Source organism: Ictidomys tridecemlineatus, chromosome 6 (genome assembly GCF_052094955.1).
Source record: "Ictidomys tridecemlineatus isolate mIctTri1 chromosome 6, mIctTri1.hap1, whole genome shotgun sequence".
Lineage (NCBI taxonomy): Eukaryota > Metazoa > Chordata > Mammalia > Rodentia > Sciuridae > Ictidomys > Ictidomys tridecemlineatus.
Window position 1 is genome coordinate 199115362 of NC_135482.1, and position 17137 is coordinate 199132498.

The 17137-nt window shown below is 47.5% G+C and overlaps 1 protein-coding gene across 2 annotated transcripts in view; it reads right to left on the reverse strand.

The window, feature by feature from the left end:
- The window catches only part of Tubgcp3 (tubulin gamma complex component 3), a 68775-nt gene extending 58141 nt beyond the window's left edge, over positions 1-10634 (reverse strand). Inside the window, exon 1 of one of the 2 annotated variants that reach the window (XM_040281730.2) lies at positions 10450-10633. In XM_040281730.2, coding sequence (XP_040137664.1) covers positions 10450-10525 — 76 coding nt within the window. In that variant the 5' untranslated portion in view covers positions 10526-10633. Of the gene's footprint in view, positions 1-10449 lie in introns of both variants that reach the window. The other variant, XM_078016351.1, reaches the window with a different exon arrangement.
- Positions 10635-17137: the final 6503 nt, after the last annotated feature.

Below are 17137 nucleotides of genomic sequence, written 5' to 3' on the forward strand. Positions count from 1 at the left end.
CGAGAGATGGTGCTAAGGTCTGCACCTGTATCAAGTAGCCCATTAAATTCATGTCCTTGAATATTTAGTTTTAGCATTGGGCGAGAATCTAAATTTAAAGAAAGCATAGCCCAATCTACACCTGTGGAGCCGAATCCCCTGGAACCTCTTTCTATAGTACGACTGGAAAATTTATCATGTAGACTGGGTATTATTAATAACTGTGCTATTCTATCTCCTGGTGAAATTATTGATATACCCCTTGGAGAACTGGCTATAATTTTTATTTCACCTTCATAATCAGGATCAATTACCCCAGGACTTATCATAAGTCCTTTTAGAGTAGAAGAACTGTGTCCTATTAATAAGCCTACTGTTCCTTGGGGAAGAGGTCCTTTTACCCCTGTGGGAATGATTTGAACTCCCATCTCTGGAGTTAGTACTGCTCTGGCGGAGGCGCAGATGTCCAACCCTGCACTCCCTCTGGTTTGTGTAATGAGGGATCTAATGGATAATGTGTCTTGGGCACTACCCTGATGGTGTTGCTGGGTTCCTCCAATACTCCGTATATTTGTGGTCATGGGCCCCAGAGCATTGGGCCCCCCTGTCAGGTTTTTGGCAATGGAGTCCAATGTTTTCCTCCACGATATCGTGGGTAAACACCTGATCCTTGTCCGTTTTTTGACAACGGAGTACCCTCTACAGTAGTCTGAGAATGGCATTCATTAGCCCAATGTCTCTCTCTTCGGTATCGTGGGCAAATATCCTACCCCTTTGATCATACAGTTTTGTTAAACCCGCCTCCTATGGAGCAACTCCTTTTAAAATGTCCTGTTTGTCCACAATTGTAGCATGTTTCTGGCCTGGTACCTAAAGCCTGTTATACTGCAGCTGCCAAGGCTTGCCTCTGTTCACTAATGTCTCTACATAATTTAATATATGTGTTTAAATCTCCATGTTTCCATGGTCTAATGGCCTCCCTGCACCATCTATTTGCTTGTTCATAGGCTAGTTGTTTTATTAATGGCATTGCTTGTTCTACATCCCCAAAGATTCTAGTAGCTGTTTGTATAAGCCTATCTACAAATTCAGTGTGAGGTTCGTTAGCTCCTTGTATTACCTTAGATAATTGACCTTGTAAATCTCCATGCCCCTATAATGTTTTCCATGCCCTAACCATGGCTGAAGTGATTTGTGAATATATGGCAGGATCATATCTAATTTGTTGCTGCTGACCCTCATAAGGTCCCTCTCCTAACAACGTATCTAGATTTCTCTGAGGATAACCGGCTGCTGCATTTCGCCTAGCCGTCTCCTTGCAAAATTCCTGATTGGCAACCTTCCATAACAGATATTGTCCTCCATTTAGAATAGCTTTGCACATACTAGTCCAATCTGCTGGCGTCATGTTCAAGTTGGTAATGGATTCGACCATGCTTACAGTGAAGGGTGCTTGGGGACCATAGGTTGTTACAGCCTCTTTTAGCTGCTTCACTGTTTTGAAATCTAAAGCATGGTGAAGTCGCTGTCCTCCTGCCTCCTCAAATACAGGGCCTGCTAATCTCTGAAGTCCTGTCTCAGGATCCCATCTATCAACTACGGGGGTTGAGGGCCACTCAGCATATGTTGTCTCCATAGGTGGAGCTGTTACTTGGACACCCATGCCCTCTGGTGATAGAAAGGTGTTAGTAGCATCCTCCTATTGTAACCTGTCCCCTGATAGCCTTTCCTTCTCTAAACTCTCTTCCCTTGTCTGACTAACTCAAGAGACTTCCTCTTTTACTTGATCTAATATGTCTTCTCCTTGACTAAGCAAACAAGATTGTACCAACGTCCATAATGGTAATGTGCCAACTGGCAGAGTTCCTGGGCTTTCCTTTTCTATCCTTTTTAAATCTTCACCATGATGGTTCTATTGTGATATATTTAACAGCCCCTCTTTAATGAACCATGGGCTACACATTTGTGTCGTCTTAATGTATGCCCTAACTGTTCTTGATTTTACTGAGATGCCTCCTTCCTCTAGTAATTTAGTTAACACCCTTTCGGTTAGGTTTTTACTAATTTTTAACTTCATATTTCTGCTACAAAGATAACGCAACCCAACAAGATAACACAAAACAAAACCGAAACAGAATGAAAAACAAAAAAGGAACAAAAAATCGTTGCATCAATTTTCCTATTTTCTTGGAATGTATCTTTGTGGTCTATCTCTATCTCTTCATCAGGGCCAAACAACTTCAAACCTTGAGCCAACCATTTTTCCCAGTTTGCCTGAGAAAGTTCTAGGGACAGGCAGCTTGAAACAAAAACAAAACAAATCAAAACAAGAACACATTGTTTTTTGAAATGGCCACCCATTCTCTCGCCCTGCCCTCAGGGGCGAGTAGTTTCACTTACCCCCATGTTTCAGGCGTTCCCCGTACGGGCCACCAAATGCCACAGTCTGGCTTGGCACAAATAACCGGGAAGTCACGAGCCACTTGTACATTCAAGCAGGAACGAACTTTATTCCCGAATCCCCGCGAACTCCACTCAAACTCCGCGAGAATTCCACAGGAACTCAACAGGAACTCCGTGAGAACTCAATGGAAACTCCACAAGAACTCAAAAGTAGCAGGCACCCAGGGCAACAGGAGGCACCCCTTCTGGCAAAATGCCAGGCACCATCTTGACCTGGCCGTGGCTCTCAACGATTATGACCAAGAGGCCATGTTTCAGTCACCCAGCCTTGAGGTCAAGAAAGCAGACTAGGCGCACAAGTCTACCTTCCACCTTCCCCAAGATCTTAACTGAGAAGACAGAAAAGCTACTAAATTATAATGAAATGAATGAATGAATAAAACCAGAGTTTCATCAAAAAGAGGGGAGAGACAGCAGCAGACCAGAGAGTCAGAAAAATTCTAGAGGTAAAAAATAAACTGGATCGATCATCACACGAAAAAGTAGCAGAAAAAGCCACAGTCCAGATACAGGATCTGGGAAGCAGGCCTGAGAAGGCCTCTGAGCAGCATCCAGGCGGCACACAGAGAAAGCCAGGCTCACCCACCAATAGTCGGCCGTTTGTATCAACACCCCTAGACAAAGATGGCGCTGGCCTCCACCCTCTTCAGAAATACCACTAAACTGAGAATAAGGAAATTATTTAAAAAGGCATAGACCAGAAGGGCAAAGAAACGTAGCAGAAATGAAGTCCAAGACTGGTTCACAAACTGTGAAGAGGTACATGACTGACAGGAAGGCAACAGAAGTGAAATCCAAGGTCGTCCAGGACTAGGAACAGATTCCAAGAAGAAATACAGTGCCCTCCACAGTGCCAGGGAGGCTCGGAAGGGGCAGAGATCGGCAAACCAACACCATCATGCCCCACCCACCACAGTCCCTCAGAGTGCTGTGACAAAGCTGTGCCCCTACTAGACCTACATGACCAAGCATCCCGGGAGCCTGAGTGAAGGAAGGACACAGCAGAGGGGACTCGTTAGATCTAGAAGTCACCTAGAAGAAACCACCCAGAATATAATAAAGGCAGTGAAAAATAAAAGGACAAGAAAAGGCAGATCACTCAAACTCTGTTCAGAACAAATATGAACCAGGTAGGAACCAATAGGCAAAGCAAACTAGACCCAGAAAGTCCATCAGGACACAGGAGGACACTGCACAGAAATAAAAAGCCAATTCACTAGGACAACACCTTCAAGGTACACACTCCTACCAGGTAGTGGGAGGGAGCTTAAGACGCAGGAGGCACATGCAACAGAGGAGACAGAGAAGCACATTCTCAAATATGCTTGGAGAGGCTGGGGCCTGCCTCAGGATGGAGCAAACAGGGGAGAGGAAACCCACTGCTCTAACAACCACGCAGAGCAGCAGGGACTCAGAGCAATGCCCCTGACAAGGACACAGTACACTGCCCTTCCGTGTGCATGGGAAGGATCTGTCAGCACAGACCAGATCAGGGGTCACAAAACCACCTTTAGAACACGAAATAACTAGAAATTATTCAAAGCAAAATCTGCAACACTAACAAAATTAAACTAGAAGTGAATAACATGGTATATGAAAAATCTCCAAGTAACTGGAGGTCAATTAGCACATGATATATGGGCCAAAGAGAAAGCCTCAAAGGAAATCAGAAAATTCACAGAAAATGAAAATACAATGTATCACAAAATGTACTAAACATATAATACTACAGCACTTAGAGGGAGATTTACAACATGAAAGGACAAGGAAGACATAAAAGAGAGATCTCAAATCAACAACCTCAGTTTACACAATAAAATCCAGAAAAAAATAAAAAAACTAAACTCAATGTATGCATTAGGTAATACTAAAATTTAGAGCAAAACCAATCAAATTTAAAACAAACATAGAAGGAAAAAAATAACAAATCCAAAAGTTGGGTTCTTTATAAAAAAAGAAAGAAAAAATAAGATAGGATTGATAAACCTCTACCAGAATGACCAAGAGAAACAAGAAGCAAATACAAAAACAAAAGATGGGAAGGAATATTGGCACTGATCCCACAGAAACTCAAGAGGTAATGAGGGCTAAATCATTTATGAAGATACTGACCCTCAAGAAGGCAAAGCACAGCTCTCTCTACTGGGGGGTGCAGGCTGCACCTAAGACTTTCTTCCAAAGGGCTCAGGACAGAAGGCGGGAGGGACTGTAAGGAGGAGCATGCCCAGCCCAGCGATCAAGGCTGACACCAACAGGCTCAGGCCCTCTGACAGTCTCCCCTACTAGATGAAGTACCACAAACGCACTTCATCTCTGTGGGCTTTCTCCCAAAAATACATGACCCAGTCGGCCCAGGAGAAAAATATCAGACAAACCAGAACTGAGGCATTCTATGCAATGACCTTGACCTTCAAAACTGTCAGAATCAGCTGGGCACTCTGGCTCAGGCCTGTAATTCAAGCAATTCAGCAGGCTGAGGAGGAGGATCACAAGTTCAAAGTCAGCCTCAACAAAAGCCAGGCACTAGGCAACTCCACAAGACCTTGTCTCTAAATAAAAAATTTTAAAAAAAGGGCAGGGGATGTGGTTCAGTGGCCGAGTGTCCTTGAGTACAATCCCCAGTACCAAAAATAAATAAATAAATACTGTCAGAATCATTATTTTAAAAAAAGAAAGAAAGAAAGAAAAGAAAGACTGATTCTGAGAAACCCCAGCATCCACAGAGTCCAGAGGAGCACAGAGAGACCTGAGGACGAACGCCCTGTGGCCCAGGAGAGGGAATGCTGGAGTGCAAGCGGCAGGAGGGTAAGAAAGCAGCCCAACAGCGCACAGACTTGTTCTGTGGAAGTGCTCTCTGGGACTGGGGGCTGTAGCCCTGCTGGCAGTGTCCAAGCACGGGAACGCGGCAGGGCGTGTGGGAACTGTGCGTGTGTGTGGGAACTGTGCGTGTGTCGTATTTATCCACCCCCAAATCACTCCAAAACAAAGCTGCTGCTGCCGCGGTTTGTTTGGATTTTGGTTTTGGTTCACAAATCCTGTCTTCACCGTGGTCTGGAGTGGGTCCATGCTGTCGATATTTTTTTAAACCTCCATTTTAACTCCTTAGTCTTAAAGATAAGAATAAAACAACTGAAACATTTTTTTTAATGTTTTTCGTAAATTAGAAAGTAAACCTCAACTTACAACACACCACATATGAAAATTAACCCAGAAGTACCACACGTAAGAGTAAAGTGTCAGTCCTCTCAGGAAAATAGAAATACAAACAGCAACAAAAAGAAGAAATCTTTAGCATGTGTCAAAGGTTACCAAAATTTTGATCAAGATTATATGATCATAAACCAAGTTATGATCGGCTTTTTTAATGGACAAACTGACCTTCAAAATTAAAGGCCTCTGCTCTGCACACACACCTGTCTGAAGGGCTGCGACGAGGATACTGGGGATGCGAGTGGGAGGAGGCCGACAGCCACCCCCAGATGCAGATGCACAGTGCACCTGCCTCCAAGAGGGACACCCGGAGCAGGGACACCCAGGAGCAGGGTCCCCAGGAGCAGGGACACCCAGAAGCAGGGTCACCCAGGAGCGGAGACACCCAGGAGCAGGGACACCCAGGAGCAGGGTCCCTAGGAGCAGGGATACCCAGGAGCAGGGACACCCAGGAGCAGGGTCCCTAGGAGCAGGGACACCCAGGAGCAGGGACACCCAGGAGCAGGGACACCCAGGAGCAGGGACACCCAGGAGCAGGGTCCCCAGGAGCAGGGACACCCAGGAGCAGAGATACCCAGGAGCAGGGACACCCAGGAGCAGGGTCACCCAGGAGCGGAGACACCCAGGAGCAGGAACACCCAGAAGCAGGGTCCCCAGCAGGGGGCCAACAGTGACAGCTGATAGGGACCACATAGAAAGCTCAGGATGAAGAAATAACAAATGTTCAGTTCAGTAAAATGCTTGTGCCCTCCACAATTGCCTGGTTGCCAATCCCTTGCCCACACCAACCAACCTGCTTAGGCTCCTGTGGGATCCGAGGTGCCAGCACTGGTTGAAACATAGTGCTCTAACACAAAAGGCTGACAATTTTAAATATTGACTTACTTTAACAACTTACAACATAATAGTTAAATAATTCTATGTATATACTTTAATCTGTAGGTCATGTATAATAACCTAAACAATGCACACGCTCTACACAGTAGTTACAGTGTATTTTTTAGGGAATTGATGAAAAGATCTGGAGGACATACTCAGTACAAATGCAAAGTGATCAGTTGAATCTGTGGACCCAAAGCCCACTGATGCGGAGGACCATTTAGACATTTGATAAATATTTCAATTTACCTTTAACATATGTTTCAACATTCATTTAACACTCACTGATTTTCCCAAGAGTATAATTATCATATTCTCAAAAGAAAGATTACATGGTTTTACTCAAAAGCAAGATTACGCATTACACATCATTTACCACTTTAGAAAGTCAACAGCAGCTCTGTCCCTAACACTGGACCACCAAGAAAACACTTCTTGCGGTTGGGAGTAGACTCATAGGGGTCTTACTTACTTTGATACTTTGTATACTACAGTCATACCTGAACATTCATGTTGCCATGCTAATCTAAGGTAAACTCCCCTTTATTTTGTGATAGTAAAACCAGACTTGCATGTGAAATGAAATTACAAAAACGTTATGGTAAGAAACCAATGCTGGGGAAGAGGTCAATTCCACTCCCCTCTCTCAGCCTTTCTCCAAGAAGTCTAATTAACCAAGAGTCCCTATCTTTTGGATTGTAAATAACTATCCCAGGAATCTAACTACTCCCTCTTGAAATGTAACAGGTGCCTGGGCAGAGCCTCTCTTCTTACCTGTTTCTGTCAGCATGCTTCATGCTAAAGACCCTGCACAAGGCCTTCAGCCACACAGATCAGGAATTTTTTAAAAAAGAGGAAAAATACACAATGATGGGATGAGTCTAAGATGATGGGTCAAATAACCTGTAAATATCATGAAAAATTGTGGATCAGGGCTCAGAATTTGGAGTTTCTGTTTTCCTCTGGGTCCACAGGCATAAAATAAGGTCTGGAATTCTCCTCCTCTCCCAGTGCTGCTTGCTGCTTCTAGACAGGTTTGGGAGGCCGTTGCGTCATGTGCCAGCACTTTCCCCTCCTGATAGGTCATTCCCCCGATGATATGGCTACTCTTAAATTGCTGAAGACGGTAGACCCCGATCTTGAGGGTAGAAATAATACAACCAAATGTGTGCTCATGTGTGCCTTCCTACAGCCCCATGGGTCGAGCTCTGCTCACCTGTTCCCCTTGCTCTGTTTGGGACAGAATATTCCATGGAAACGCCCTTTGTGTGTCCCCTTCTCTTTCTCTGCCCTTGGGTGTGGCCAACCTAGATGTCAGTCAACCTGCTGACAGCAGACATCATGGAGCTAGACTCAGCCCCCTGAAACCTGACCCCTTGCCCCATTTGAATGGCTTCTCCTCAATAAAAGGGGTCAGCACTCAAGATCACTCTCTCTTTTTGCAGACCCTTAAGGACAGAGAAGCCGTCACAGCATCCCCAAATAAAAATGTAATTCTGACTCTTGTGTGGTTATTTCGCACAGCCCAGTTCCCCTAGAGTGACCCTCTTTTAGTCGCAAGCAACACGGCAGATGGGTCTGTTTCCCACAAAAATTTCTCTTTGCCCCATGGGACAACTGAAGATTACAAGGTAAGGAACACTGAGGCTTACACAGCATTATGAGAGAAGTGCTGCTCTGACACAGCTGAAGCACGCCACCACCAACCTCACTGATTCCATGAGAGAAATACTGCCTATTCAAAGACACAAGTAGAATGCACTCCAGCAGGGCAGGGATGTGGAAGTAGGGTCTTCACATCACTGGCAGTATGTGTTTCAAGCAAAGTTACAGGTGCTAGATGTTGGGAAAGTGATGGTCCAGTTTGGATTCTGAATGTCCCCAAAAGGCCCATGTGTTAAAAGCCTGGAGGACAACAGTGTGCTCCAGCACGCATTTGGATGGTGATGAGCAGCCTCACCACAGACCAATGCAACCAACCAATCGTGGACTAGAACCTCCAAAACTGAAGCCGAAATAAAGTTCTTTATAGGTCGATTATCTCAGGTATTCCTCATAGTAACAGGAAGCTGACTGACACATGGGAAATAATGATTATGTTAACTTTATAAAATCATTAAGCAACATTGGCTTCTGAAGGTCCATTGAAGCCAAGTACACATTTTTTTTTTTTTAAGATGCCTTATGGAGGGATGCAGTGGCTCATGCCTATAATCCCAGTGGCTTGGGAGGCTGAGGCAAGAGGATCTCAAGTTCAAAGCCAGCCTCAGCAACTTAGCAAGTCCTTGTCTCAAAATAAAAAATAAAATGGGATGGGAATGTGGCTCAGTGGTTGAGCACCACTGGTTTCAATCCCCAGTAGCAAAAAAAAAAAAAAAAGCCTTATGAAACTTTAATAGGAAATTCACCTTAAAAGTAGCAAGTATCTCTTATGTCTTTATTTCACTGTATTAAAAAGCAACATATTTCAAGAGCATAAAGCCAAGTGTTTGCAACATATCATTAGAAAATGAGGCAATTAAATGCTCTGGAGAGTTAGAAGAGAAAATGCCCACTAATTAAATTTTTTAGATGTCAAGTTATAAAGGCAGTAATTAATATTGCTCTTTGCTCAATGACAGAGAAGTTTAAAAGACAGAATAAGGTAAGCTGCTAAATACATTTACAAAATGTTGTAGTAAGTAGTAGCATAACGTGCAATGATCAATATCAAAAATGTCCAAGACAGAGCAGGAAATGGCTTCCTGAAATATCTTATTCCAAATATCTTATTCTTACTAAGAGCCTACTGACTCTTGACACGGACACAATCTACACCAGCAGATAAGAGGGCAGAATTTCCATCTCCTAGAAGGGGTGAAACTTTTAGGTCAATCAAAAAGTCCCAATATAAAGAGTTTTTAAGTTTAGAAATGTCACTCTAGCTCATGAGGAAGAACTTTAAAATCCAGTTGTGATGATGACAAGGTATAAACGTGTGGTTTATCCCTGGAAGAAAACACTTTGGAATCACTGACAGAAAAGGAAAACATACGTTCAAGGGGGAAAGCCATAACCAGGCACCTCAGTAATCTGACTTCTCCTGATGCGCCCCTGCACTGAAGACCGCCAGGGGCTCGGGGGCTGGAACAGTCTGCTCCTCTCAGCCTCACCAAGGCTTCCCTGCCCTCTGCGCAGTCACTTTCCACTGATCCCTTCTTGACACTGAGTCGCCTCCCTGGAAAGTGGGAGCTGTGACCGGATTGACTGTATCCTGGCAGCTCCAGCACCTGGTACTGTCCAGGAAGGATGCCAAGTGGAGCAAGAACCGGATGAAGTCAAATGGGAGTGACACAAAATCATTCATCCTTTGTCCCTGAGGTCACCACGGAGCATTCCACAAGTTACACGCATTAACTGTCATAAACCATGAGAGAAGGTGAACGAGTATTCCCGGCATTTTAAACCTAAGCGGCTGAGCCGTCCTTCAAAACGGCCCATCTCTTCGCTGCGGCGCCTAAGGACTGAGTGGCACTGTCGCTTCAACTCCGGTGACGTTCGCTCGCGGCGCGCCTGGTGTCTCCCCGCACCAGGGCCAGGAGGTGACGTCCTGCGCTTCCCCCGGAGCCCTCAGCCCGGGCGGCTCTGCAGCGGCACCGGGGCCGTCGGCCGTGCTCGGCGGCCTCCGCCCCGACAACCCCGGGGCACCGAGCCCGCGCCCACCGGGCGGGAGCAGCCGGGCGCGGGGAAGCGCGCTCTCCGCCGAGCGCCCGGCCGCCGTGGGCGCGAACGCGGCCCTGCGACCCCGGCCCTCGGCCCGGCTCCGCCGCCCGCGCCCCGCGCCCCTCGGCCCTGCCCCGCGACCCCGCCAGGCTCGGCCCTGCCGCCCCGACCCCGGTCGTCTCCGAGCGGCGCGCTGCGGCCTCCGGACGCGCGTACCTTCGCTCCGGCCAAGGATCCGGCAGCACAGGTTCTGCAGCAGCACGTTAGGCGACTTCTGGTCGGGGGTCGCCATCGTCGGCCAGTCCTGTGCTCGGCGGCAGCCCCGCGCCCCCGGCTCCTGGGCCCCGGCTACGGCGCCGCCATGTTCGCGGAAGCGGCCCAAGGCGCGCGCTTCCCATAATGCCCCGCGGCCCCGCCGCATCGCGCGTGCGCCGCTCGCCCTCCGCAGGTCCCGGGCCTCTGCCCGCGCGCCGGGGCTCAGGCTGCAGCCCGCAGTCTGCGCGCGGTTAAACTGCGCAGGTGCAGGTTGGCTGCACACTTCTGATGGTGCACGGCCTTTAACCGTGGGTGCGCCCCTCCTAAGCAGAGGCCGGGGGTCGCGGGCGTGAGCTGAGGGGTGGAATCACCAGCCGCGAACCCCATCCCCGGTTAACTGCCGTCCTTGGATCCGTGCGTGGGCAGAGCAGGCAGTGACCACGGGGCGTTTGGGGTGTGTCCAGCTGCTTACCCTCGCTGGCACTCTCCGGCGCCCGGGGCCAGTGCACTAAAGTCCAGCTACCTGAGGGAAGGTCGGGAGACCGGGCTGCGTGGACCAGGAACGCTTCCGACGGGAAGGCGTTCCCGCCAAGCACGGTCTGCAGCCCAGGGCAGCGTGGTCAGCGAACAGAGCGCGTGTCCTCAACATTAAACCTGGGGATGGTGTCACGGCCTGGTGGAGCGAATCATCACTGCCTGGTGGGGCGTATGGGGCAGCAGAGGAGGACATGCCGTCAGTCGTCTGCCTTTTGCTCTAGATCCACTGTCCGTGCTGCCCTGCCCTGCCCTGCCCTGTCCTGCTGTGTGTGGGAGAGAACGCTGGCCTCCTGCAGGGTTCCACCAGAGGAAGCCAGCCTTGGAAACCTGGGAGGAAGAAGAGACCCTCTCATAGCACACTGTCTTTGTGAGGATGAGATGTTTTCTCCCGGGCAACATCTTACTGTCAGCCTATTCTTCGTGGCATGGAGACTGCTCCATCAGAAGCTTCCAGAATGTCACTATGGTGACTAATAGCTCTTCGCACCGTCTTCCCTGCCCTGTGAGCAGTAGGGGCTTTGCCTGCTCATCTCACCAGCCCCAGCCCCCTGCTTCTGTCACCCTCCTAACCAGTTCTGTTTAATCCCTGTGTGGTTTCTGCTTTGGGCAGATACCCAGCACAGTCCTTGGTAGTAAGAATGACTCTGAGCATTCACAAGCCTTAAGAGGGCATTCCAGGACTGGATTGCTCACAAGTCTAAGCTCCAGTGTGTTGACACGTAATCAATGATATGGAGTGTCAAAGTGGTTTATATTATTTTGTGTGGCTGCTGGTTGATAGGAAGACCTTGAAAATTTAAGTAGCTGCTCCAGCCAGGTATTTATGTAGCAGCACGACTACAAAGATTGAGTTGGGACAGACAGTACAGGAATTCATTCCGGTCTTGATCTTTGCATTTCTAACCCCAGGTACAATCACAGAGCCAGGGAGCTCCCATAGCAGCTCTAATAGGATCTCTCGTTTTTGTACCTGCAAAAGTAGTCAGAACTGAGGAACAGACCCAAACCTACCTGGCAGTAGGGTAGGAAGCAGACTGAGCACAGTCCTGCCACATCTCATATTAAGGTAGGTCATTAATTGAAAAATGGGGACTGGGCATATAGCTCAGATGATAAGAGTGCTTGCCTCGAATGCACAAAGCCCTGGGTTCAATCCCCAGCACCCCCACCAAAAAAAAAAAAAAGAAGAGTACTTAATTAATTGAAAAGTGGGACCCTGAGGATTAATTTAGACATTGGCTAAAACATGAAATCCAGAATACTCATCTTCAGTGGTCTGTTCAGCCACTTTACGGAGACAGACCTGCCTTTCTCTGAGTCCAGGAACAACCAGCATGGCTATTCTCATCATAAGTAAGTTAAAATGAAATTTCAAAGAAAGAAAGAAAGGGTAGGCAGACAAAAATCACAGAAGACGAGCAGAAAACCAATTTTTATATGGTATTTAAATCAAACTATACTAATAACTACAGCAAAAATCATGGAATGAAGCATCCAATTAAAATCAGAGACTGGCTGGGCATGGTGCACCTGTAATCCCAGCAACTCAGAAGGCTGAGGAAGGAGGATTGCAAATTAAAGGTCAGACACAGCTACTTACCAAGGTCTTAAGCAGCTTAGTGAGGCCCTGTCTCAAAACAATAAATAAAAAGGGCTGGAGATGTGACTCAGTAAAGCACGCCTGGGTTTAGTCCCTAGTTCAAAAAAAAAAAAAAGGCAGAGACTGTCAGAGTAGGTTTTAAAAAGTTGGCCTTAGGGGCTGGGGTTGTAGCTCAGTGGTAGGGCACTTGCCTACACGGATGAGGTCCTGGGTTCAATCCTCAACACCACATAAAGATAAATAAATAAAAGGTATTGTGTCTGTCTACAACTACAAATTTTTTTTTTAAAGTTGGCCCTAGTTATGTGCTAAATAAGATGTTTCCTAATATAAAGAGAAACATTGAACCGAAGTGGGCGGAGGAAAGAAGCACCATGACAGCAGCCAAGTTTCGCAAGGCCAAACAGTACATTGACATTGGACAAAACAGGCTTCAAGATGGGCAGTCTCACCAGAGGCAAAGAAGAAGGTTCTGTAATAACCAAAGGGTCAGTTTGTAAATGTGTAAGTGCCTGACGGCAAAGCTGCAAGAGGCAAGAGGGAGTTCCAGAGGCGAGTGAGGCTGAAGCATCGCCTCTGCACGCACATGGTGTAAAGCAGGGTGAGGCGGGAGGTTCAGCCAAGTCAGGGCCTAGAAATCCACCAGACAGGTAATGCTGAGAGAAGCCGTCCACCAGAGCACTTGCAGGCCTCTGGCTGGGCTACTCCAGCTCCAGCACACAGCATGGTCAGCGAGAACTATGGTGGTCCTCAGAGAGCAGGTTCCACTGGGCCAAGAAATTAAAACCCATGGCTCTGCCAGAGAAGAAGGGTTTGTTAGCAAATGGGCAGGAGAACACCCCGGCCACACTAGCCAAGGCTGGGGTCCCACTGGGTACCAGTGGCAGGCCAGACTTTCAATGCTGTGATGGCTGACTTTGTGGGTCAGCTTGCCTGGACCACATTGCCCAGATACTGGTTCAGATTTATTCTGGGCGTGTGTGAGAATAAGCAGCAGGTTTTGAATGAAGCACATCACCCTCCCCAGCAGGATGGAGCCCAATCTGGCCCGCAGAAGGCCTCAATAGGACAAAAAGACTGACCTCCCCTGAACAAGAGGGCTTCCGGGGCAGGCAGTTGATCCATGTGGCCAGCCTGACCGCCCACTTGGAGATTTCAGACTTGCCAGCCCCCACCGCCGTGCAGACAACCCCTTTCTGTCTTCTGTGCTTTTAGTCAGATTGTCACTGCTGTGACCAAAAGACCCTACAAGAACAATTAGAGGAAGAAAAGCTTATTTGGGGCTCACAGTTTCAGAGGTCGCAGTCTGTACATGGATGACTCCATTCCTCAGGGCCTGAGTGAGGCAGAACATTATGGTGGAAATGTGTGGCAGAGGAGAGCAGATGGGAATATGGCATCAGGAAACAGCAACTCCACTCACCAGGGACAAAATATAAACCCCAAAGACACACCCGCAATGACCTGCCTCCTCCAGCCACACCCCACCTGCCTACAGTTACCACCCAGCTAATCCCTACTGGGATTAATGTACTGATCAGGTTAAGGCTCTCATACTTGACCATTCCAGCTCTACACCTTGCATAGACTCACACTCGAGCTTTTGGGGGATGCCTCACATGTAACCATAACATATGAACACACACAGTGTAATGTCTGAGATGAGCTTCCCATAAATATCTCGCTGACAAGGAAGCCATGTGAGAGACGTTGACAGAACAGCAAACCCAGAGGATAGGTGGAAACTGCTGTGACTACAATCCAGCCCACACACAGATCCAGGAGCAGAATGAAATTTTTCTGGCTTTATCCAAATTGGGGCTTGTGCATAGGTTATGCAAAAACAGGGACAAGAGCTAAGAAACCAGGCTAAAAAATTAAAATGAAAATTAAAAACAGGAAAATCTGCAGCTACACAAACGGCGAGACCATTGCCGCAGCCTGAGTCCAGGACATGCACAGATCTGCACACTCAATGAGAAAGCCCGCGTCGTCCCAGGGCCTGGGGGGTGCCAGAGGATGTCAGTGGAGGTGATGGCAAAGCTCTGACAGTGCCTTGTGCTGCACCAGCTCCTTCAAGACACAGGCTACTGCAGCTAAAAGATAACCTGAGCAACCCTGGAGCTGCCAAGGACATGGGGTTTAAATATGGGCCGCATGGCCCTTCACCAGTAGCTGAGGACCAGCAGCTACGGACCAGCTCGCACAGGCTCTCCCAGAAGGTTACAGGTGAGGAATGTTTCCTGCTGCAGTTTGCTTACGTGTACCCTGGGGGCAAGGTGTACAGGGTTTGGTCTCCAGTCCCTGGTGCCATTGGGAGGTGGTGGAACCTTAAGGACCTGGATGTAGTGGGAGGAAGGGAGGTCACTTGAAGGGCCTCTTGCTTTCACTCTGCTCCCCGGCTGCTACGAGGTGAGCATTCTCCCCACCACATACTTCCTGGTGCTCTCTGCCTCTGCAAGCCCAAAGCAAGGGGCCAGGGACCACAGGTTTAATTCCTAAACCAAAAGAAACCTTCCGTCCTCTTAAGTTTTCTGAGGTGTTTTGTCACAACAATGGAGAGCTGACTCTCACAGCTCCCTGACTCACTCCACAAGGGCAGAATTACACCAAAATCCAAAAAGTCATTGTAGGAAAGAAAATTAGCCTCCACTCCCTGTTAACCTAGATGTCAAAATTCTAAACTAAATTTTAAGCAATCAAATTGAATGACTGGTAAAAAGATCAACACATGAGCAACTGAGCTCTATGCTAGTGTTAGGGTTTGAACTGTGTCCCTTCTTTATACACTGAAATCTGACCTTCAATGTGGCTGTGTTGGGAGATGCAGCCTTTAAAAAGGAGATTAGGTTAAACGATGTCATAGGAGTGGGGCCCCATTCATATGGAACTAGTGGCTTTTAAAAATAAAGCTTATTGAGTATATTTAAGGGACATTATGGGAGGGACACCTGTAGATAGTAAAGCGCTTACTTGGGTGAAGTAGATCAACGCGCTCATCTGCTCAGGTAGTTACCCCATTTTGTTTCTTTTATGGCAAGAGCAGCTAAAATCTTTTTAATTTGTTCTTTTTAGTAATACATGACAATTGACTGTATTTTGGTAAATTTTACGTACAGAGTTGTTTTATTCTATTTAGGATCCTACTCTTGAGGTTGCACATGATGCAGATTCACGTGGTCATGTATGCAAAAGCCAGGCTAACAGAGTTATGTCCAACCCATGTAGAGCAGCCTCACCTCCTGTGCTCCTCACCATGCCTTGGGCCTACAGACTTGGTCACCTACACATCTGCCACTTAGTGTCCTCTGGCCCACACCTTCCCACTTCCTCCGCCCACCACCTCTGATAGCCACAGTTTGTTTACTATCTCTGAATACTGGAATTTTGCTTTGTAGAATTCATATTTAAGTAATATCATGCAATGCTTCTCTTTCTTTATCTGCCTCATTTTACTTGGAATAATGCCCTACAATAATGGCTCGGCCACTTGTGGCAAATGACAACATAGGGCTCTTTGCGAGGCTGACTCTGTTCCACCATGTGGAACATATCTCTGTCTGTCGGGGCAGTTAGGTTGTTTCCACTCCTGGCTGTTGTGACTGGAGCTGCAGTGGACCTGGGAGTGGGGGTCTTCACAAGCTGCTGCTTTCACCTCCTGTGGGTGGTGACCCAGAAGAGGGACATCAGGTCACACGGGGTGGGAGGGGTTCTGTGCTTAATTTATTGAGAATCTCCTTATGATTTCCATAAGACAGTAGCAATAGGCCTGATGTCCTCATAAGAAGAACCAGAGCACAGACAGCTCACTCTACCTCTGCCCCACACACACCGAGGACAGGGTATGAGGTATGGGGATGAGGTGAGACAGTGGCTGTCTGCAAGCCAGGAAGCAGGGCCTCCCCAGACCCAACCCTGCTCACACCTTGAACTTGGACTTCCAGCTTCCACAGCTGGGAAGCAATAAATTTCTGTTATTTAGGCCACTCAGCCTGTGGTGATTTGTTCTGGCAGCCTGAATTGATGGATACACCCAGCCACGTAAGGCTGATTAAACATTCAAGACTCAATGTAATTAATATTATTAAAAATCTACAGAAAAACTGTTAGATCATCTCAATCAATGCAGACCCTTTACCAAACATCTGACATCCATCCTTTTTTTTTTTTTTTGAAGTACTAGGTATTGAACGCAGAGATGACCTGCCTCTAAGCTGCTGAGCACATCCTCAACCCTTTCTTATTGTATCTGGAGCATGGCTTGCTAAGCTGCCCAGCCTGTTCTCCAACTTGGGATCCTCCTGCCCAAGACTTCCAAGGAGCTGGGAGCACAGATGTCACTGAACCTGGCTGCATTCTTGACACACACACACACACACACACACACACACACACACACACACATGCACACACACACACCCCTCCAAGTTAAGTATGAATAGAGGGTAAGTGCCTTAACCTGGTGAGGACATCTACAAAGCAAAGTCAAAAGGTATGTAGGGGAGGAAGCCT